Source organism: Cibotium barometz, chromosome 44, assembly GCF_041138505.1.
Source record: "Cibotium barometz isolate CiBa-2024 chromosome 44, ASM4113850v1, whole genome shotgun sequence".
Lineage (NCBI taxonomy): Eukaryota > Viridiplantae > Streptophyta > Polypodiopsida > Cyatheales > Cibotiaceae > Cibotium > Cibotium barometz.
Genome location: NC_141089.1, coordinates 12,832,776 through 12,857,051, shown reverse-complemented (window position 1 = coordinate 12,857,051; position 24,276 = coordinate 12,832,776). Strand labels below are relative to the sequence as shown.

The 24,276-nt window shown below is 47.1% G+C and overlaps 1 protein-coding gene across 3 annotated transcripts in view; it reads left to right on the top strand.

The window, feature by feature from the left end:
- The first annotated feature begins 203 nt into the window (after nt 1-203).
- Nucleotides 204-24,276, top strand: part of LOC147612977 (5'-3' exoribonuclease 4-like) — a 64,342-nt gene continuing 40,269 nt past the window's right edge. The window contains exons 1-9 of one of the 3 annotated variants that reach the window (XM_086782254.1): nt 204-1,565; nt 1,789-1,891; nt 2,074-2,150; nt 2,519-2,710; nt 2,794-2,913; nt 3,008-3,070; nt 3,146-3,283; nt 16,282-16,446; nt 16,533-16,610. In XM_086782254.1, coding sequence (XP_086638380.1) covers nt 1,362-1,565; nt 1,789-1,891; nt 2,074-2,150; nt 2,519-2,710; nt 2,794-2,913; nt 3,008-3,070; nt 3,146-3,283; nt 16,282-16,446; nt 16,533-16,610 — 1,140 coding nt within the window. In that variant the 5' untranslated portion in view covers nt 204-1,361. The remainder of the gene's footprint in view (nt 1,566-1,788; nt 1,892-2,073; nt 2,151-2,518; nt 2,711-2,793; nt 2,914-3,007; nt 3,071-3,145; nt 3,284-16,281; nt 16,447-16,532; nt 16,611-24,276) is intronic. The other 2 variants (XM_086782255.1, XM_086782256.1) reach the window with 2 other exon arrangements.

Below are 24,276 nucleotides of genomic sequence, written 5' to 3'. Positions count from 1 at the left end.
GAAGAAGGAAAGTGCAAGGTCCCAATATGTTATAGTTTAAGCACAAAAATATATATTGTGGGGGACCTTTTCAATGAATATATAAATATTGTAATCACAGATTACACACCTTGTATAAGCATGAAAATAGTGTGTAATGTGTAGTTGAGAGACTTTGATCGAACACGAGATTGTATAAGGGCTTGCCTTTGTTGACTATATATAAAATAAATAAATATATATTTATAAGAATATATATATATATAATATTATATTAATATGGGGGGGAGAAAAGCATAGCATACCATGTAACATTATATTTTGTCTGGATTAAAATTCCCCAAAATGTAAAGTTTTTGACCGTGGTACAGTTTGAACTCAGTCTGTCGTGAGGAAAATAAAGGTCGGAGTGTTTACTTCCTTTCCTTTCTTCGTCTTCGTCTCTGTGCAACTCTGTGCTGCTCTAAACGGCTTCAGACTATCTTCCTCGTTCTTCGTAGCGTAGCAGTATTCCCGCGCAGATAAGGAGGGACAAAACAGACGCAGACGAAGACGAAGCAGCAGCAAAAAGGCTGATCTCGCTTCTGAAATCGGTCAAGTTTTTCTGGCTTTTGCTGATTTGAATCTGCGGGTTTGGTTTACACTTCCTACGAAGCTTCGCTTTTTTATGTGGGCTCTTAGATTCATCCACTCCAAAGTTGAGAATTTCCTGTGTTTCTCTGGCGTTTGGCTTGCGTTCTGTTCAAGCTCCCATCATAGATAGATGCTTTCTGCTCTTAGGCTCCCATCATAGATATGTATACATATATATAGTTTCTGTTCTCATCTACCATCATTTCCTAGCTTAATCTTTTTTCCTGTTTTTCGTGCATAGAAAGAAAGTTAGCATATCAGTCTTCAATTAATTTCCATTTCCTGCGATAGTCTTTAGGTCAATTTATTTTTTGGCCTGTAAATCAGCTTTCAATGCCTTGTTTACCTTAGCTTTTCAATTCATAGAGCACTTTACAAGCTTTTTGAGGCCGTTTTTTTTCAACAGATGCAGTCTCACGAGACCACATGTCGGTTTTGCTAGTTTCACTCTTTATTTCATGATTTCCTTCTTAGTTTAGAGTAGTGTAGCTGCTTTTAGCTGTCGATATTCCTTAAGATGTGCGTTACCAAAAATTTTGCTAATATGGATTGACCTAATTTTGAGTTACCATTAATATCCCTGGAGTCTCATCATCATATTTCAAGTCAGCTAGTGATCTACCCAGATTTCCTCACATTTTTAGTGAGTTAGAGGCAGCATCAAGAGATCAATTCTCCAGCCTTCTTGCGAGTGGTGGTGGATTGTTACATATCGGAAATACACTGTACTGAACTGTGTAAAATACACTATGGGAGTTCCAGCCTTTTACAGGTGGCTCGCAGACAAGTATCCCCTTATAGTTGTAGACGTGGTTGAGGAGGAGCCACAACAAACACAAGGACAGATTCAGCCTGTAGATACATCCAAACCGAATCCAAATGGGATGGAGTTTGACAACCTTTACCTGGATATGAATGGCATTATCCATCCATGCTTTCATCCGGAAGACGCAGTAAGTGGTGTAATCCCTTTTCTGATCGTCGTTTAGACATGAATATATGACTAGTTCTTGAGAATTCACACATCAGTATAATAAGCATGTAGCCTTTTGGTTTGCTTTTTTATCTTGACAGGCCACACCCACCTAAACACACTAGTTCTTGAAATCTTGAGAATTCACGCATTAGTATAATAAGCATGCAGCCTTTCTCGGTTTGCTTTTTTTGTGTTGACAGGCCGCACCCAAGACATTTGATGAAGTTTTCCAGCGTGTGTTTGAGTACATTGATCGCCTTTTTGCAATGGTGCGGCCAAGAAAGCTTTTATACATGGCAATTGGTATGCAAGAATGTAGTATGCATGGTTTCATGCACATCCATTTTCTCCTCTTGTTCTGGGCATGGCGTCGACTTTTAGTACCTCAATAGGAAGAGGGCAGAGGTCTGAGATATTAAGATTTCTCATTCTTTACTGAAGATGAGCACTTTGGCTGACTTGCTTTGTTTTGTGGGGGTGTGAAGATGGGGTAGCACCGAGGGCAAAGATGAATCAGCAACGATCTAGGCGTTTCCGTGCTGCCAAAGATGCTGCTGATGCGGTAAGCCTCATCCTCTGTGTAGCATTATCTTCAATAGTGCATGTGCTAGTACAATGATTTTGTGCAGGAGCTTCAAGCTAAGGCTAACTTTAATCTTGTGCCACTTAAGTTCGTGGTGCCATTTTCCCACATGTGAGTTATGATACTTTTGTGGGTATTATGTGAGCAGTAATATGATGCTGGTCTGTGCATGAATAATGATGCCAAATTCCAATTGTAGTGTGATTGGGGGCTTAAGGTTTTGGTTCTCGCAAAGTAAAGTCAACACCCTGGATTTGGGCATATTTTGTACTTTCCTCCTTACCAAGAGGGGTTGTGTTGTTTTTATTGACTCCAACATAGTGTAAACTTTGTAATTTGGATTCAAGGCCGCTGAGGAAGAAAGGCGGCGCAAGGAGTTTGAGGCAGAGGGTAAAATTTTACCTGTTAAAGAGAAGTCTGAAGCATGTGATTCAAATGTGATCACACCAGGCACACCTTTTATGGACAGTTTGGCAATAGCACTTCGGTACTATATACATCTTCGACTCAATTATGATCCCGGATGGCGTCAGATCAAAGTAAGGTCTTGACAGAGGTTTTCTCTTTTCAAGATCTGAGATGTTGCATTTGCTCTTCATCCTGTAATATATCTGCTTCTCAGGTTATTCTTTCAGATGCAAACTCCCCAGGTGAAGGGGAGCATAAAATCATGTCATATATCCGCCTGCAAAGAAATCTACCTGGTTTTGATCCCAACACTCGCCATTGTCTGTATGGGCTGGTAAGGTTTTGCTAACTGTATGCTTATATGTCTTTATTGTGTACTTTTGGCGCTCCTGGTGTAAAGACCTGTCTGATACCCAGACATTCTTCAGGATGCTGACCTGATTATGTTGGCCCTTGCAACTCATGAGTTGCACTTTTCCATCTTAAGAGAGGTATGGAGGATCTTTCTTTTTTCTCCCTTAGTCCTCCCCTGTTTGCATATTAATTCCAGAAGTGGCAAACTGCAGGTTATTTTTCAACCTTTTCAAGAGGACAAGTGTTTTCTCTGTGGTCAAAGTGGTCATTTGGCAGCTGAGTGTGATGAGCCGCATGGAAATTCTAGTAAAAATGGAGGAGAAACTGCAACTAAGAAAAAACCCTTTCAGGTGATGCTGTATATACATGTCTTAAATACAATTTACATTTTGGCCTTTTAAGAGTTAACTCCTTATTTTTAGGGCCAGAGTAACTGAAATTGGATGTTGCTAAGGCCGGGCCCTCCAAATTTTCAGTGGTTTTCAGCTATTTGATTCTTTATTTTTCTTTCTTTACTTGCATGAAGAATTAAAAAGTGTGATCCTTTCTGCGATTTGCTATGGTCTTTTTGTGAGAAGTCAGATTGATGCTCATTCATTGAGCACCCGTTGGGTCTTGGGGTTGCAGTGTAGCTACCCTCCCCGAAATTAAGAGGGAATTGGTCATGGGATGGCAGTGTAGATTCCTCCCTTGGTGGTGCCATATAATTTATTAAGGGAGGGGCTCCATCCAAATCCAGGAGGCCACACTCACTCTGCTCCCTAAAGGGAATGGGAATGGTGGAGGTAAACTCAGAAAGTGAGTGGCCTGACCAAGTCCTACATACTAGGCTTCTGAAAGGGAACCTTATATCCACCCACGGTGCTTTCGATACAGGGGTTTGGGCCAACGGTTTCTGCAAAGGAATGGAGTCCCCCCCCCCCCCCCCCCCTCTCAGGAGGTATTGCTCAAAAGTATACTACAACCTCTCAGGAGGTATTGATACAATGATAGAAAAAGAGAGAGGGGGGGGGGTGGGGGCGTGTGCTCTCCTTCTATTGACAAAACAGGTGTTCACTCAAAAGCATACTACAGCCCTCTCAGGAGGTAATGATACAATGATATAAAAAGAAAAAAGAAGGGGGGGGGGTGGTTGCTCATAATGGGAGCCTAATGCCAAATTATGCCAGAGTCCCCTTGGGAGCCTAATGCCAAATTATGCCAGAGTCCCCTTGGGTGAGGAAGGGGCCCTCTTGTATATTGATTGGCGACGCAAAAAAAGAAAGGAAAACTGCGGTGATCTGGCTTTGCAGTGGGTCTCTCTTCTGCCACTCTCGTGGGTCCCACTGCAGCCGAGCCAGGGGGTGCTTTCCCAAATCCACAGATGCCAGGGTCATCTGGGACTTTGAGAGGGGAGGGGTCGAGACTCCATGTGCCATCTATGGTTGTGGAAGCCTGCGCTCTGTTGAGGGGTCCTCCCTGAAACTTGGAAGAGACTATGGTGGGCTGCAGCCGGTTGTGCCTGCCTACCACAAATGCTAATGGGGGGCTGCAATCCCAGATGCTGAGGATTGCCAGAGGAATGTCGAGCTGGGAGAAAGCAGCAAGGGGGGCAGGCTAAAGGGGTGCGCCATTTGTGGGGAATGGCTGAGTCAATGAGGAGACAAAGGCGTCCTCTCCCCTAGGCACCCCAAGAGATGAGCAAATGGGCTTCAAGGAGGTGGCCCAACAGAGGTGGATGAGCACATTCCATACCAGGGGCTGCTGGATTCTCTTGTCGTCGTAGGAGAACGGGATTGGAAAAGGGCTGGTCGGAGGGTATTCTAAGCACGAAAGAGGCTGGGTGTGAACTTTTTCTTGGAGGAGGTGCCAAGCTTTTGGAGTGGGGCGTTGAGAAGCTCTATTGGGTGCTTGGGGAGCAGGGACTGCCCCAAGGATGCAGGGTGAGGAAATCCTTCCACAACTCTTCCCCCAGCTGGAGGTTGTGAACAATGACCTTGCTGAGCAAAGCTCTATTCTGTACCATTGGATTGCTGATGCCCAAGCCCCCTTTGTGGGGGGGTTCGACAATAACTCTCTATGCCACCCCCAAAGGAAGTTGCCAATGAATGGGAACTGAATCCGACAAATGCGTATGGTGGCTAGAGGAACATGGTTGGCCAGGCACCACTGGCCAACGCAGTGTCTTGTGTAGGAGCGCTCTGGATCCATCCCTCTCTCTCTCTCTCTCTCTCTCATATTTGTCTTGTGGCGCAGATTTTGCCAGTTCTTGTTAGAGAGACAGCACCACAGAGAGACACTGATACGGACTCATACCATAGGGAGAGGTGGGCGACAGCTCCAGCTCACTGATTTCTTCCAGAGATCTATCCCACTGCCTACCCTGACACAGGAGGGAGTTACACTTCAGCGCACTGCGGACCTCCGAGCCAGACGGAGACCGAGAGCACCAGGCTACCAGACTCCCAAACTACATCAGAGGGAGATCACAGAGATACGGGCTCGACATCAGCACCATATCCAGGAGTGGCTAGCTCACTTACACTCACACTCGGAGATCATGCTCCGAGGTATTTTTGCCTCGCCATCGCCTATGTATCACATATTACACCCCCATTATGGTACTGGTTGGAGCTAGACAGATCTGCATTGCATTCTTGTATACCCTACGCATATAGGCTGCATACTGAGCCTCTAGCAGTAGTGCTCCATCCATCACACCCCCCCACTAGCTCAGTACTTTCATGCTTTATTTCAGGTTCATTTTGTCCTTTTTTTTCTGGACATCCAGAAGACATTGATAGTTGTACATTGATTTGTCTCATAGGTCGAGTTCGGCCTCCAGTAGACGTTAATACAACTTTCTCTCTCTCTCTCTCTCTCTCTCTCTCTCTCTCTCTCTCTCTCTCTCTCAGAGTGGAGACAGGTAGAGCTGAGCGCATCTTTAGAGCAGGGAAGCTCATACGAACACCCAGAGAGGAGAGGATCTGCCGACTATGCCACACAGAGGTTGAGACAGAGGAGCATTACATATGCCGCTGCCCAGTATACTATGAGATTCACGGGAGGTTTCACTGTCTATTTCGTGAGGGATTCGGTCCACTCTCCAGGATCATTGACTTCCAGGACTAGCGTTGCCTGGGCCTCTTCCTGCTTGAGCTCCGCAGACACAGGGACACCTTCTTGAGACACAGGCCATAGCCACCCCGCCCCCTACCTTGGCAGCCAACCATCACCTGTTTCTTCCGGACCCAGGAGGTGGAGGACACCGACATAGTGGATCTTGTGGACCCTTCATGAGCTGCTCTGGACCTACCTTGCCCAAGAGGAGTTACCTCGGACCGAGCCTCTGCACTCTAGCGTGCCTGACGCCCTCAACCCCCCCGCCGGCCACGATCACCTCATCAGCTCCAGATCCAGGACATGCTCCACCTCCATCGAGCTACCTTTCCACGTGACATAGCTGAGGGAGACCTCTCGGCCATACTCGTCAGCCCCATGCTTGACATTTTGGAGAGTGGTATACCATCTACTCGGAGCTGATCTTGCTCCCATGTTTTTATGTTTTAGTATTCCATGATGAGTTTCCATGGACAGTTTTGAATCACCCCGGTGAGATAGCTATATTTATGTTTTCTTTCTGTTTTATTTTCCATTCCATGATGAGATATGCCATGGACATTATTGTATCACTTTGGTCTCATAGGCCCATTGGGTCTTTAGTAGACGCTTAATCTCTCTCTCTCTCTCTCTCTCTCTTCAAGTTTCAGTTGTTTAAAGTGCTTGTGTGTGGAAAAGTTGTTTTATTGAAGGCCGGTTTCAAGGTTCCATTGACGGGATCATGTCAACCTTCTCAAGGGGGTAAGCTTGTGGTCGTCTACACACAAGCATGACGAGAAAGTAGCAAAAGAAGAGAATTGGTTTCTTTTGGGAAAAAGCAAAGAGAATTCACATGGACCAAAAAAACATGAAGATGCACCGTGAAGGCCTGTGTTGGCATGTGTAGATCTGCCATGAGCATTCGCAGGGCTGCTTTGCTAAGTTTGACAGAGTCAAAAAGCGGATCAAAGTGTATGGAAAGGGTGACTACGTCAGGGTAATGGCATGTATGTGGTTTGGAACAATTTGGGGCATGAGAACATGCAAAGGCAAGCATGTTTGACCAAGTTTGACCAAGGGTTGACCATGTTTGACCATGCTTTGATTGAGGGTTGACCAATGTTTGACTCGATGGACAAGGGTGTCCAAGGGTGGACCAATGTTGTGGGAAAGCATGGTCTGATTTTGGCTTGGTCAGCAAAAGTTGCTTTTTGTGCTTTCTTGGTTGGAAAAGTCACTTTTTCTCAAGGTTTGATGAGAAGTGCTTTTGGTAGTGTGTAGGAGGACAAGATTAGGGCCTCTTGGGTGTTGCATGCACGGAAGCCTCGCTGTACTGATCCACAGCCCTAAGCTTGATTAAGAACATTGATGCTAATTAAGAATGATTAAGAGAGAGGAAAGAGAAGAAAAGAGAGTATTTGGTGTCAGGGTTTTCTTGTATTAATATGGTACACGAGACTCGGAGGCGAGATACATGTGGATTAGCTTACGCCTGTCGGAGACCAGATGGATTTATATCGCCCTTTGCTACTTTCCTCCGAAGGGGTCGCGGTTTGCCACCACCGAGGAGCCAGGTGGAGGAGAGGCTAGTGAGTCTCCATACTCTGTCTTATCTGAGGAGATCTTACACTATTCGACACTGGGAGAAGTCTTCTTGATGGGGGACTTCAATGCACGGACTTAGAGCAGACAGTGCGAGATCTATGACTTTGAGGATCCCCTGAGACTAGAGCCACTAGCTACAGAGGATACAGGGACCACTCGGATCTCCGCTGATGGAGGAGCTGATAGCACTGGATATGGGCAACATTTGTTGGAGCTTGGGGCCCGACACCATCTCGTTATTTATAACGGGATGACTCAGTGGCCAGATTCAGGTGGGTTGACTTGCTTTCCAGTGGGAGGCGGTAGTAGTACAGTGGATTATGTGATGGGATCCCGGGAGGCAGCAGATATGGTGTCTCACTTCACCGTACCACCATGCCCCATTGGGGCGGATCATACATACCTATCCCTCACTTTCAGGAGCCCACCCACCCATCATACAGCCACCACGCACTATTTTTCACTTCACTCAGGGCCTAGCCGAGGTGTACGACTATCATGTTCATGATCAGCTATTTGCCTTAGATCCATTGGCACCCATGGCCATGCTCACCTCCCAGCTCTCACATGTACTGCACTCCGCAGCCGCGAGGAGTTTCCCATACCACATACAGACAGGACGGCCACCTACATCTGGGAGCATGCCCCAGAACCGATGGTATGATGATGAGTGCAGAAACCTTTACCGTAGTCTCCGAGTGCAGAGGGCTCGCGGGGAGATCACCCGGAGGCAGGTAGGCAGGAGGATGCATACTCTCACCCGCCGTAAGCGGCGAGCTTATGAGGAGGCTCAGTATTGGGACACATCACATGCTCATGAGCAGAGATGCTGCTGCTGCTTGGAGGAGACTCAGAGAGCCCCGTCCTCCCACACCTATTGCCGATCCTCAGACTTGGCAGACATATGTAGAGAGACTTTATGATGTGCCTGCACAGCCCCCTATACCACAGCCCACAGAGCCATGCTCCACAGTCTCCACCTTCTTCACCCCACCTATGGTTAGGAGGGCCATATGCCGACTCCAACATGGACGGGCGACAGATCATACAGGATTATAGGGAGAGCATCTCATCTATGCTATTGATACATTGGCACCATTTCTTGCTCATCTCTTCAACAGAGCTCTGTCAGAGGGGTTTCCGGCTGAGTGGACGATGCACACTATTGTGCCAATCCATAAAGCGGGAGATGTACTAGACCCCGGGAACTATAGGACCATCATGATTGGCCATATATTGGCCAAACTATACGGGGCAGTTTTGGAGGCAGAGTGAGCACTCATGCAGAGGTTGGGGGATCGAGAGCAGCAGGCCAGGCAGGCTTCCGTCGAGCCTTCTCGACCATTGACCACATTTTTACATTGAGGTGCCTGATTGATCAGGCCAAGGCACGGAGGCAACGGCTCTATTGTTGCTTTGTGGATTTCCGCAAGGCATTTGATACTATGCCCAGAGAGCGCCTCTTTCGGCGACTACAGACACTAGGCATACCTTCAGACATGATGTGGGGCATATACAGGCTATATGAGCAGGTCTTTGGGAGAGTCCGATGCCCAGGAGGCTTGTCCGACACAGTTGCTAGCACCATTGGTGTGAAGCAGGGGTGCCCGCTCTCCCCCACGCTCTTTGGGCTCTATATTGATGAGGTGGTCGATTACATCACACAGGGAGGAGGCTCTAGGGTTGAGCTATCAGGTATTACTGTCCATGTTATGCTTTATGCTGATGACATCGTCTTGGTATCCGACACGCAGGTTGGGCTTCAAAGACACCTTGTGGCTCTTGATGACTTCTACGCACAGCAGGGGCTCACAGTGAACCTTGGGAAAACCAAGGTTATGATCTTCCACACTTCACCCGCAGTCAGGAGCCACACTACTCTCACATTAGCAGGAGGGCGGGTCGAGGTGGTGAGCTCTTATGTTTACCTTGGCATCACATTTACTAGCTCAGCTGGACGCTTCTCCATGGCTCAGGCAGTCCGAGACAGAGTGACCCGGGGGTATGCAGCTCTTGCTGGCCTTGAGCGTCAGTGTCATCAGGCACATTTTCAGGAACCCCGCACGAAGGGGTGGCTCTTTGATACATTAGTGACACCAGCCTTGATGTATGCAGCAGCGGTTTGGGCACCAGGGCTTGCAGCCTCCACATGGGTACAGCTGGAGAGACCACAGATCTTGATGCGCTCGAGGATGATACGCAGCAAACCATCCGTCCCGCACGACATTGTTCGAGCTGAGTTTGCTGCACCACCTATGGCAGTGCAGTCATTGTTCCAGACGATCTCCTTTATATACAGGATGAGGGAGATGCCCATGGAGAGATTATCCCGCCGAGCTTTTGAGGCATCCAGACAGCTGGCCGAGGCTGGACACATTGGATCTTGGTATGCACAGATGCTACAGTGGTTCTCACATCATAGTATAGACATTGAGCGGTTGCCACCTTTTCAGTATGATCAGTCTGCTCCACGGGGTTACCTCTCTCTCAATGAGAGGAACAGAGTGATGAGACAGGACATATGGCAGCACTACATACAGGAGACATGGACAGCACCAGAGAGCCCACTACCACCGAAGATGCTGTATTACAGAGACCACTTTATGAGCATCTCAGGGGATGGGTTTATACATCGACCGTGGTACATGGATGTATACATGCCACACAGCTCTCGTGTTGCTATTGGACAGCTACGAGTCTCATCACATCAGCTAGAGATAGAGGCTGGGAGAGCGGCACGGGTTCCTAGAGCTGAGCGGATATGCAGATTGTGCCGCGAGGAGGTGGAGACCGAGGATCACTTTGTATGTAGATGTAGAGCCCACCAGGGGGTCATAGATAGATATGCAGGATTGTTTGAGGAGCACTCTTCACTACATCAGTTGATGGAGGCCTCGGACCAGCGACAGCTTGGCAGACTACTACTAGAGCTTCATAGTTCTCGAGAGAGACTCCTCCAGACACCCGCTCCCACTAGGGGTGGGAGACAATCCCAGCTCACAGATTTCTTCCAGAGAGCTATGCCAGTGCCAGCTGATGTACCACGTGGGGTGACCGCACAGAGAGCAGAGGAATTGAGAGCCAGGAGGAGACCTAGACAGACTGGACATAGAGCACGCCGACTCCGTCACCGAGAGATAGCATCTATCCGAATGAGACACCAGATGGAGACACAGGAGAGGCTAGCTCGCTTTCATTCAGACTCAGGGTACATGTTCATGCCATTCACAGCCTCAGCATCGGCGATGTATGATATCTTATATCCCTCTTATGGCACTGGATGAAGTTAGACATAGATCTGCATAGCATGCTTGTACTACCCCTTCAATGTATAGAGATGCATCTTGCCTTAGCACTCCATCCACATCCCCACCCCCCTTATATTGTTTGTATATGGGCTCCACCGATCCATGATGATTCACAGTTGTATCCAGACACATGCACACTTTTTCTTTTGTTTCTTTTCTTCCGATGACCGGAAGAACACAGCTGTATTATTTTTTGTCTCATAGGCTGACTTTGGCCTCTCGTAGACGTTAATATATCTTTCTTTCTTTCTCTCTCTCTCTCTTTTTCTGTATGTGAGCTTCTCCATCCTGCACCTAACCCTAATGTGCAGGTTTGTGTTTTGTGAGTGTGTGAGTCCAATACCAACAATTGGTATCAGAGCTGGGAGCTGGCCCTGGAATCTGCCCCTTGAAGAGCTGCAAAAAACCTGCAGAACTCGCGAATTTCCGTCGCCGGCGCTTCCGTTGCCGCCCAGCGCTTCCGTTGCTGCTCCGCCGTCCGGCCACCAGAAACTGGTGGCACTAGTAGGGAGCCGTCGCTCAGTCCACGGGCGGCACCTCCCTCTCTAGCCGGCGGCGATAGTGCTGCCAGGACTGCCTCCGCCCGTCAACGCTCCGTTCCGGCCACCCAGAGCCACCGTCGCTGTTCCATTCCGGTTGCCCGGATCCGCGCCGTCTGCTCCGAGCTCCGTCGGTGCTCCATTCCGGCCGGCCATAGCCGCGCCGTCTGCTCCGAGCTCCGAACGTGCCCAGGTCGATGACTCAATACCGTTCCGGCCTCCCGGCGGCCTACCCGCCTCCGCCTGGACCGTCTGCTCTGTGCGCCGCCACCACCGTCGGGTCCCTGGCGATAATACGCGTTTGCCGCCTCCGCCTGTCCCGTCAGCTTTGTGCGCTCCAGCTCCAACTCCTCGCCGACTCTCCAGCTCCGGCGGCCCCCTCCAAAGGCTGCGCCTCGATACTGGCCCGTTCCTGCGCTCTAGCCACCTCCGGCCACACCTGCGCCTGGCTGCTGCTGCTGTTTGCTGCTCGACCGCCTCTGCACGCCCCCAGCTGACCGTGTTGCAGGTACAAATATGCAATTTTTTTAACAGAATTTTTTTAACAGACACTACAGTGCAGGTCAGATACGATTTTGCAGACACTATAGTGCATGTGGTAAAGGGCTCAGGCGATTTGGGGGATTTCTCAATTTGAGGACAAATTGAAAAAAAAAATGGGCATGTTGCTTTGCTTGCAATTTGGGGGTTTTCAAAATTGAGGTCAAAATCAGCAAATTGAACCTCTTTCAGTTGCAGAAATTTGGGGCTTTTGTGAAAATTGGCCAATTAAATGCACATTGAAGCGATTGGAGTGCATAAAAATTGGGGATTTTCAGATTGGAGCATGTAATTGGGCATTACAGCTCTGGTTTGTCGCGTATGTATACACATTGTGTGTAATTGGACAATTTGGTGCAGGTTTACACTTACTTTGGTTTGCAGGCATACATTTGCACAGGACATTTGGTTGCCTGGCAGTGCACATTGGTGCTTGGTTTGCTTGCAGGTATATTTTGTTGATATGGCACAAAATGCTATAGATGTATTTGGTGTGCTCACCCAGGAGGACAAGCTGGATGGATCTAACTACTCCCTCTGGAGTTTCATGATCCGTAATTTGTTGGTAGCCAAAGGGCTTTGGGGCATCGTGTGTGGTGATGACACACGCCCACTTACCATACAGCCAGCCACGCCTCAAAGTGGAGGTGCTCAAAGAGCTCCTGATGTAGAACCTGCTCCCACACAAGAGCAGAAGAGATGGGACTTTAGAGATGCACAGGCCATGTCATTGATAGCCCTTTCAGTGAAAAGGACTATTATTCCGCACATTCGTTCTTGCAAGACATCGAAGCTTGCATGGGACACATTGGAAGCAATGTATCAGGTACGCAACGAGGCAAGAGTTGCCTACTTGAAGAGGCAATTGGATCTTCTTTCTATGGATGAGGGTGACTCCATGGCAGATCATCTCACCAAAGTGAAAGATTTGCAGGAACAATTGCTCAACATTGATGAGGTTATCCCAGACAGACAGATGGTCACCAACACTCTTCATTCTTTACCACCTTCCTACTTGGGCTTTCACACCTGTCTCAACCTCTCAATGAGAGGAGGTGGTGATCCCGTTACTTTTGAAGAGCTGGTGGGTTTACTCTTGCAGGAAGAGCAAACAAGAGCAAACTTATCGAGCAATCTGGTGGAGACAAGGCATTTATAGCCAAGGATAAGGGTAAAGCATAGAGCTTTAAGCATGGGGGACAACAGTCTAGCAAGGCTGGTCATGGACAGCCCTCTTCTGGTGGTGAAAAGTCTGACAAAGGGGATGCAAACAAGCCCAAAAAGAAGCCAAATGTCACTACTGCCATAAGCCTGGACACTACATCAGTGAATGTAGGAAGCGGATTGCAAAAGAGAAAAGGAAAGAAGCAGGCAATGCAGTAGCAGACTCTTCTGATGACAAAGCACAGCAATCAGCTAATGTAATCCAAGAAGAGTACACTTTTTTGGTCACATGCACTAGTGACACACCAAGTGCTTCAGACACTGATATGTCTTCCAGTATTTTGGGAAGGATGCAACGAAAACCATTCCCCAAAGATGGAGCTGTTAGAGCTAAAAGTAAATTACAGCTCATACATAGTGATGTATGTGGTCCAATGCGGACACCATCCATAGGGGGGCATCTTTACTTCGTCACATTCATTGATGACTACTCCAGGTTTGCTTGGGCTTACCCCTTGAAAGTGAAAGCAGATGTGTTTACATGCTTTCGACACTTTGTAGCAATGGCTGAAAATATGTGTGGATGTAAAGTCCAAACACTCCACTCAGATAGAGGTGGAGAATACATGTCAAATGCATTCAAGGATTATATGCTTCAAAAGGGCATCAAACACCAATGTACTGTGCCTTATACACCGCAACAGAATGGTGTAGCTGAAAGGAAAAATAGATCTCTCATGGAGATGGCAAGATGCATGGTGAAAGCACAAAAGTTGCCTCACAAATTTTGGATGGAAGCTATAATGTGTGCAACTCATGTGTTGAACAGGTGTCCAACAAAAGCTTTGAAAACCATAACACCATTTGAGGCTTGGTATAGCCGAAAGCCAACAGTGGATTATATGCGTACATTTGGGTGTTTGGCATATGCACATGTGACAGAACAACTCCGAACAAAGCTAGATGACAAAGCAATGAAATGCATTTTTGTGGGCTACAGCAATGAGAGCAAAGGTTACCGTCTTTATAATCCAACTACACGAAGGATTTTTGTAAGTAGAGATGTGGTATTTGTTGAAAATTCAGAACAGCCTATGTACAGCTTGTATAAAAGCAATGATATAGGCATACAGGACATGTTTGATGGACTTTTGCCCATTGCAATTAGGGGGGATTCAGATCAGCCAGCCCCTACACAAGAAAATCCTCATGTAGAACATGTGGAACAGCCAACCATTCAGCCCCCTTCTATGGAAGAAGTGGAAGATCTTGTCAGGGAAGAGCAAACAGCCATAGACACAGCCAAGTCAGTGTCAAGATGTTTGCTGAAAACTTTGCAAGAAAGCAAACTTGCAGCCCCACTTACAGGTAGAACAAGGGCTAATTCCAGCCATGCTTTGAATATACATTGTGGGGAGTCTGCATTAGCAATGGGTGGTCTCTTTGATTCAGAAGAGCCTTCTTCTTATGAAGAAGCACATGAGAATGAGCATTGGTTGCAAGCTATGCAAGCTGAAATTTCTTCTATCATGAAGAACAATACATGGGATCTTGTGGAATTGCCTAAAGGCAAGCATGTCATTGGAACAAAGTGGGTGTACAAAGTCAAAAGAAAGTCTGATGGTACTATTGATAGGTACAATGTATGTGAACTTCTCCATCCTGCACCTAACCCTAATGTGCAGGTTTGTGTGTGTGAGTGTGAGAGTCCAACACCAACAGAAATCAGCCCCAAGCAAATAGTGTTTCCATGTAGAAAGAGCATGAATTACAGCCAATGTCTCTTTCTCATAAACCTGTAAATGCTTCTCGGCATTCTGTAATATACGCTCTCATAGGCTATCACATGTCCTTCTTGCATGAGAACTGCCCCAATGTTGTTCCCACATGCGTCACACTGGACAACAAAAGCCTTTCGGAGATCCGGGAATACCAATACGAGATCCGAAGTAAGCTTTTCTTTAAGCTTTTTAAAGGCTGCAATTTCCCGACAGCCCATCGAAATAGAGTTCCCTTCTTAGTTAAAGCATGAAGGGGCGAAGCAATCTCAGCAAAATACCGTATGTACCGCCTGCAATAAGAACATAATCCCAAAAAGCTGCGTACATCATGCACGGTCCTCAAATCTGGCCAATTGAGAATTGCTTTCACTTTCGAAGGATCCATACGGACTCCATAACAACTCATTTTTCTCCTCAAGCATGTTAAAATAAGGCGCCCATGCTAACACAGGATGCCCATGCATGTTTATTCAGAAGCTAGGTATCCTTCCCATCGGTGTCCTTGGCTTATAAAAAATGGGCCCCTTGCAAAATTTTTAACTTCAGAATTTTTAACTTGTCCGGCCTTCATTTTGTGTAGTTTGTACTTGCCATTCAAACAGTATTAAAGCCTTCATTAATATGAAAAGGTTTTGTGTGCACACTTACCACCTGAAAGACCATAAGAGACCCCCCTTTATTCTCAGACAGATCAAGCAAACCAAGCACACATGCATCCATGGGGTGCCCTGGCAGGAGGAAGGTTAGGGCAATCTTTTGGGGGTGGGCACAGGGAAAAAACGTGGGCACACAAGGGGAAGGGGTGCAAGTTAGGGTTTAGGGGGAGGGGGACTGCTCCTACTCTTTGAGAGTTTATTTTTCCAGATGATGGGAGTGGATGGTTTTTTATTTAAGCTCGGATACAAAAGATCTACCCTAGGCATGCAGAGGAGGAACCATTGTGTATAGGTCGCCCAAGGTCGGGTACTCCATGTGAAATGGTAAGCTTGGTTGGTGAATGACAGAAAAGGGCTTACGCCCAGCATGAGGGCTCATCGAAGGGGCTCATGTCGAAGTGCGGGGAAAGGCGTAGGTTCTAAGTTCTGGCACCACCCTCTTGTGGACCTCGGCACTGACTGCTGTTAAATTAAAATAGAATCAGGGCTTTTTTTTATACTGGCAATGTTAACGATTGGTCTCAATTTTGAGAAGCTGATGAGCTTTTAGTTCAGCTTGTAGTTGATTGCTATGACTTTTCAGTTATTGATGTTTTAACTGTGAGCAGGTTGTATGAATAAGCCGTTGACCAGGTCACATGCAAGAAAATTAACCACTTGGCTATTTCTTTTTGCAGTTTCTTAATATTTGGACCTTGAGAGAGTATCTGGAGCTCGATTTGAAGATTTTAGAACATCCCTTTGAGGTTGATTTCGAGCGCTTGGTGGATGACTTTGTATTCATGTGTTTTTTTGTGGGAAATGATTTTCTTCCTCACATGCCAACTTTGGAGATTCGAGAGGTATGCTCCAGAGTCTCGTGAATTTTTGCATTCTGATCATCGATTTGGAGTTGGTGAGTAATTCGTCATGTGATTGTTTTTATTAGGGAGCAATAAACCTTCTCGTATCAGTATACAAAACGGAGTTTAAGAACATTGGTGGATACCTCACCGATAGTGGAGAGGTACTTATACTGTAGAACTACTTTAGACTTATTCAGAGCATGTTGTTTTTGGGCATGCATGGAAGAATGAATGGTGGAAGCCTCTTTAATCTGAATATTATAATGACAATATGCAGAATTGACTATTTGTTACTGGCAACTGCCTCTACACTGTATTGCTAGGGCTTTTTACAATATGCAGAATTGACTATTTGTTTCTATGTCTGTCTCTACTCTGTATTGCTCGGCCTTTTTTGGAGGAATACCCCCCCCCAACACACACACACACACAAAAGAAAAAGTAAAAATAAAAAATAAAAATAAAAATTCATCAACTGTAACTGGGATGCCTCCTTGTCACATGCATCCATTCTCAGATGCGTGTGCCTTGACAGTTGAGAGCAGTTGTAAATGGTAGTTAGTGTATTCATGTGTGCAGTTAAGGTTAGTATTAGGGCATAAATATTCAGTAATTTTCAGTTTTGGACCAGTTTTTGGGGAGCCTAAGCATGTTAAACCAGCCTAGCCAAGGGCTGAAGGGCTGGGCACCTTTTTAGCCCAATGTAAATGCGTTTAGTGAATTTTATGACATGATTTTTGGGCTTGCAAAAGGCTGGTCAATTGAAGTAGTCGGATAAGGATTTCTTCTAAAAAACAGAACCCTGAACCTCCATTCTACACATCTTCTACAATATCTTTACAAGACTTTCTAGAGCAGCCAAGAGAGAGAAGGTCCACTCAGAAGCAGAATTTAGTCAAGACCAGCAGTAGAGTTAACGCTTATTAGGAGTTCAGATCTTGCAATATCATTTTTAAGTATTCATTTTGAGTCAATCAGTTATTATATGCTTCCTATTATTTGTGTATATCGAGTTTGATGTATTTCAATAATCTAAAGTAGCATGCTTCCGTTCGTTTAAATTTGACATTAAGTACTAGAGCCTAGGTTTTCGTCTATGTGTCATTAGTATTAGAGGAAGTCTAGTCAAGTAGCCAAAGAACTCTCTTGTTGGATGAGTAAGGTGCTGTGGTAGGAAGCATAAACTCCATAGCAAATTGTTGCCGGCAAGAAGGTGGAATCCTGGATGAGCAATACTGTGAATGTGAAAAACGCGACGCCCAATGCTGTCGGAATGTGGCTGGGAGGATGAAGAACGTCGAGCCAGAGATTGAAAGGAATGGGAGAAACTTATTGCGAGTTTCCAAAGGCCAATTAAGTATAGCAAAGCTGCATTGGCAGCAAAGGCACGATCGACAAGAGTACCAAAGTTGAAACCTCACTAGTGGTTGTAGGAAACGGTGCACACAACAGAGCCACAAGCTATGGTGGGTGGAAGATATCTATAGTGTGTGTATATAGATATATATATATATATATGTATATATATATGTCGAGAGAGAGAGAGAGAGCTGTATTAACGTCTACTAGAGGCCGAACTCGACCTATGAGACAAATCAATGTACAACTGTCAATGTCCTCTGGATGTCCCAAAAAAAAAGGACAAAATGAACATGAAATAAACTATGAAAGTACTGAGATAGTGGGGGGGGTGTGATGGATGGAGCACTACTGCTAGAGGCTCAGTATGAAACCTATATGTGTAGTGTATACAAGAATGCAATGCAGATCTGTCTAGCTCCAACCAGTACCATAATGGGGGTGTAATATGTGATACATAGGCGATGGCGAGGCAAAAATACCTCGGAGCATGATCTTCGGGTGTGAGTGTAAGTGAGCTAGCCGCTCCTAGATATGGTGCTAATGTTAAGCCCGTATCTCTGTGATCTCCCTCTGATGTAGTTTGGGAGTCTGGTAGCCTGGTGCTCTCGGTCTCCGTCTGGCTCGGAGGTCCGCAGCGTGCTGAAGTGTAACCCCCTCCTGTGTTGTTAGGGTAGGCACTGGGATAGATCTCTGGAAGAAATCAGTGAGCTGGAGCTGTCGCCCACCTCTCTGTGTGGTATGAGTTTGTAGGAGTGTCTCTCTGTGGCGCTGTGTCTCTAGCAAGAATTGGCCAATTCTGCGCTGGTCTGCAGACTCCATGATCTGGCGGAGTGAGGGATGTCCACTGAAGATGGTGGTGTCTCTCTCTCTAATGACACTATATGCTCTGCATCTGCATACATAATGCTCCTCACTCTCAACCTCCTCCTGGCATAGTCTGCATATCCTCTGTGCTTTGGGGATCCGTGCTGCCCTACCTGCCTCAATCTCAAGCTGGTGTGATGACACTTTGAGCTGGCCAATCGCCACTCGGGCACTGTGAGGCATGTACACATCCATGTATCCAGGTCTCTGTATGAATCCATCCGCTGAGATACGCATAAACTGATCTCTGTAGTAAAGCATCTTTGGTGATAGAGGAAGATTGTATTAACGTCTCTCTCAGGCCAAAACGCCATGACATAATCGACTGTCCTGCCTCCACCTGCTCCTCCCTCTGGAAGCATGTAAGCCCTCCAGAGTCTGACCAGCGCGTCATACCATTATAGATAAGGAGCTGGTGTGCTGCACCCAAGGCCAGTAGGTGTGATCCATAACTTGTGTTGTCAGCACCTCGGTCAGATGATAGTCTCCCCAACCCAACTGCATCCATATCAAGAGCATCTAGTAGTATAGGATTTGCAAAGTCAAAAATCTCACACTGCCGGTTCTAGGTTCGGGCACAAGGAAGACTTCACCCTGCTGTGAGAAATGAATGATAGTCCTCAGATAAGATCGAATAGGGTGACTGCTCCGTCAAGGAACTCTCCTCCACCGCCTCCTCATATCTGCTGTCCAACTCCTCCCCCATCTCACCAGCATCATCTGTGTCCTCCTCAGCCTGTCTCTGAGTCCTCTATCTGGCAGGTGCGTATATGGACCCCTTGGGTGGAAAATAGCATAATGCGAAGAAAGCCGCTCTCGTATCTGAGACAGAGAGAGAGAGAGTTGTATTAATGTCTTCAAAGGCCAAAATGACCTATGAGACCAAAAGGTTACATCATATCCATGAGGTACATCATCCTGGGTACAAAATAGTAATAAAGAAAGATAACAAAATTCTAGATTTATAAAATCTGATCTAGGTACATGAGCAGAGAAAGATAACAAAAATCTAGAACTATAATAGTAATAAAGAAAGATAACAAAAATCTAGAACTATAAAATCTGATCTCATATCACCCTAATACATCCCTCATGGGCCGTTGTGACATGGTGTCAAGGTGGTAAAACTGAGCCGGTGCGAGAAGGTCCTACAACGATGGGAGATGATGGCCCGAATCCTCCTATGGTGGCATGGCTGTGGGCGAGGGCAATGGGATCTGGGGCGTCAAGCTTTGCATAACTCAGTGGCTTTGTCGAGCGTCACACCTCTTGGCCGAGCTCCTGCACTAGCTTGTGGTCCGGGTATGGTGGGTGTTGAGATGTCACCCCCAGGTGACACTCATGATATGCCTGGGTGACCTTTTCCTCCACTTACATCACTGGCTTGTTTGGTAGGATGTTGACATGATAGATCTTCGCCAGTGATTCTACAGCTGGACTACACCAGCTACTAGTCCACCACTGAGTTATAGCATACTTATCTTGCCAACTCACTCACTTAGCGTGTTTACATTATGGACCGCATGTACATAGTACTTTAGTACTTATGTTGTGTTTCCCTTATCTTTTTGTAGAACCCTTTTGTTGTGAAGAAGAAGAAGACCAATTTTCAGCCTCTCATCTTGTGTGTTCTCTTCTAGGGTTTGTGTGAGTGTGTGTGTGCCTGCAAGAGCTCAAGCTCTCCTCCTCCCTGCATCTTTTCATGCTATCAGAGCCTAGTTCATGCTATTGCGGGTGGGCTTCTTGTCTCTTTCTTTCTTCGCCATTGGGACCTCATAGAAGGTGGCCTTCACGTTGCCTTCAATGAGATTATGCCCACAGGTGCCATGCTAGAGAGGCTCACAGAGGGCCTGATACATTTGATTCCCAAGGAGGGTGGTGATAGATTGGAGATCCGGCAATGGAGACCCTTCACCCTTCTAGGGACGGCCTATAAGGCCATCAGCAGGCGACTTCAGCTTTCTCTCCCATACTTGATCCATGACACTCAGACTGGTTTTTTAGGATCGGAGCATTTTGGACAAAAGCTTTACGGAGGCGACAACTTCGGCCAAGATACGGTAGCACGACCTCATTGTGCTCCTCCCAGACTTTGAGAAAGCTTATGATAGGGTGGATTGGAGCTATTCCCCATGGAGTGGAGATTGGAGCTATTCCCCATGGAGTGGATTCGTGGAGTCTCAGGACTTTATTTAGCATCGCACAACCAGGTTCTCATTCAGGGAGCCCGAGGTGACAGATTTTCCCTTTCCCGCTCAGTTTGACAGGGCTGTCCTCTGGCACTGTACCTCTTCCTATTTGTCGCCGAGGTCATGAGTAGTTTTCTCTCCGCCCAGGAGACCAGACTTCAGGGATTGCGCCTTCCCCTCCGCACGCAGGAGGAGCTGTTGGACTCAGAGTTTGTAGACGATAGAGCAGCCTACCTTGCAGGAGATGTTGGGAATCTCTAGAGATTCGTGGAGGCAATTGAGATTTTTTGATGTGCATCAAGAGCGCAGAGCAACTGGCACAAGTCGCATGGTTTTTGGGTAGGGTCAGCACTTGCCCCAACTTGGCGACCAATTGAGGCTTTCCAGTGGATCCTGAGGGGCACTCTAGTCCGCTATCTCAGTTGCCAAATGGGCATTGATATCTCTCCCGAGCAGCAGCTCGCTCCGCTTCTTCTGAGTATTCTAAAGACGCTTTTATATTGGAGCTCGGTGAGGCTATCCTTAGCAGGCAGAGTGGTGGTGGTGAACTAGGTATTGCTTGCCACCACGTGGTGGGTCTTTTCTCAGGCATGTATTGGCTAGGTACAATGTTTGATCCGGAACTTCTTGTGGGCCGGAAGTGATGGGAGGCCAGCTACCAAGGTGGCATGAAGAGTAATCATTTAGCAGGGGCTTGACCTCATCGATCCTACTATACAGAGCCATGCCTTGCTGGGCAAGTTGATTGTCAGAGGACTCCTACCCGGTGGTGAGCCTTGGAAGGATTTCCTCTTGGCCCGGATTTCAGCCCGCACTCTGAGCCTTGGGGGCCCGTGGCCGCAGAGTACTAGATGGATCTTCACAAAGATGCGAGCCCGTGGTTTTAGCCCAATTTTGAGGACAGATTCGTAGCCAGTCTACTTCGTGGTTGGAATCATTTCAAGCTAGCCCTCATATAGATTGTTCCAGTTGCCTAGGGGGGCCGCTTCCGTAGCCTTTGGTTTGGAATCCCCTGATTGGTTTACCCAGTGGCCACATGCTAGGGGTCCGACCGCATATATATCCTTTGGCGCCTTGAGCATGGGACCAGCCAGGTCTCTCGGAGATTGGATTGCATACAGGCAATTACCTCAGGAGGAGCAGGAGAGAGGCTTGACAGGGATCCGGGGTAGAGACAAGCTTAGCATGGACATTGACTCAGCTATTCCTGAGGAGTGGCTGACTCGTAATCTTGACCCGACTCCCCCGGTGTGGCTAGGCGTGTTTACCAGACACGATATCCTCGTGGTGGTCCATGGAGCAAAAGAGGACAGTGGTCTGCTCACTTTTTCTATTGGGTCCCATGGCAGACTAGAGAGATCAGAGCACCCCTTGGAGGATTTCAGAGGCTGCACCTTGCAGACGGTGAGGGTGATTGGTTTTCGGGCACGGGAATGGCACATAGATCCAGCATTGGCCAAGGGGCCAGGGAGAGACTATGGCGGCTATGGATTTGGGAGTGCCGACCTCTCACGCGGCTGTAGTTCCCGCAGATCCCGAGGAGATTGTGGATGCCCCTTTCTTTGCATATATAGCAGAGATTGGCCGTAGGATCCAGATGCCTGAGATAGATGGCACACCGGCAGCAGCACACTGGCAGCCTCAAGGCCTATCACAGCGCTTTCTTTCAGATTTTTGGAGGAGGCTCTGAGACAGCTTTCCGCTGAGGAAGATCACTCTCTTTCTTTGGCTGATGGCACATAGGAGTTTGGTAGTTGGTGCTTGGTTGGCAGTTGGAGGTTGGTGAGCAGCTTGCTCGAGGTGCGGCCACCCGCAGGAGTCTCAGCGACATTGCCTTTGGGATTGCCCAAAGGCTCAACAGATTTGACAGTGGATTCTCTTCATCTTCTCTATGGACAGGGCATCGATCCGGATCATCACTTGGGGTACTGTTGCTTGGGCCACCGAGGCTAGAGTGGTTAGGACTTATGAGGAGGATGGGGAGGACTAGCCCTCCAGGTCTCCCACCATCGTATTGCATCAGTACCAGTCACAGTCCCACCGACAGGAGACTGGCGACCACGCGCATGTCAGAGATGGGAGATTTGCAGTAGCCTTGGCCCCTTATTTATACAAGTTTGAGGGAAAAGCTTTTTCCCCTTGGAAAAATCTATTACAAAGGCTTTTTTTTTCCCAAAAACTATCGAATAGCTTTTCTCTTCTCTTTTTTTTAAATAAAAAAAATACATGGGCTTAAGCGTTTTCGAAAAAAAAGAAATCCCACGTTGATTTTATTTTTTCGCTTTTGGGCTGCCTGGCGCTTTTCCTGGCGTTTGCTTTCCTTCGCGTTTTGTTGCCCGGCGCCCACGCTTCGCTGCTGCCCGCCTTGCGCTTGCTGCATGGTGCCCATGCTTCGCTGCTGCCCACGCTGCTACCTGCACTGCAGCGCCTGGCGCCTGCTTACGTGGCAGTCGGCTGCTTGCCCACGTGGCAGCACCTACACATGTGCAGTCCAGCCTGCCACATCAGCCAGCCGTCATCCCCTGCTCTACAGCCAGCTGTCTACAAAGCACGCCTCTTCTTATTGGGCTACACTCACCCTATAGGGTGGCTTATTTGGTGGTGAACTTCCAGGAATCAAATTAATCCCATGATCCTCAGGCCTAGCAGGCGGCAATTCCCCTGGCAAAGCCTCTAAAAAACAATCTTGAAAACTTTTGAGAAATTCCAATCTTTCCTTATCCAACCAGACAGATTAGAATCTGTGGTATCCTGATTCTCTTTAACAAACAGTAAGTAAACAAAAAGATGTTTCTTTATTAAACGAGAAATGGCCGAGGCCAATACAACAGGAATAGATTTCCCTTTAAGCTTTACATCAAGAGTGTGTTCCTTATTCTTATTAGTGAGAGAGATTTTCCTGTTGAAAGTATCTACTACTGCTTTAACCTTATGGCACCAAGGCATACCCAACAAAACATCACGACCCTCCAAAGGCATTATGAAGAAATTATCCTCTCTGTGCGTGTAAGTCTGCACATTGAGACGCAGTTTCCCAATGATCGGTGTAACCTCAACTGAATGTCCAGGACAAGCCAAAGTAGCCTCATGTAACACACCCATCTCCTCTAGTTTGATGCTCTTTATAATCTTTTGGCTTCTCGCCCTGAACAAGATTATCATAGGGTTGTGGTTTGATAAAAGAATTGCCCACAGCATTAGATCCCATGCCCATCATACCACCTCCCATACCAGGCATACCGAAAGCACTTCCGCCACCACCACCAAAAGTTCCATACATACCTCCTGGCATACCTCCATGCATACCTGATTGCATACCATAGCTCCCAGTCATGCCCATGTTAGGTACACCGGTCATGGAATGAAAGACAGAGCCTTCGCCAAAGTAACCAGGATGAGAAGTATTGAAAGG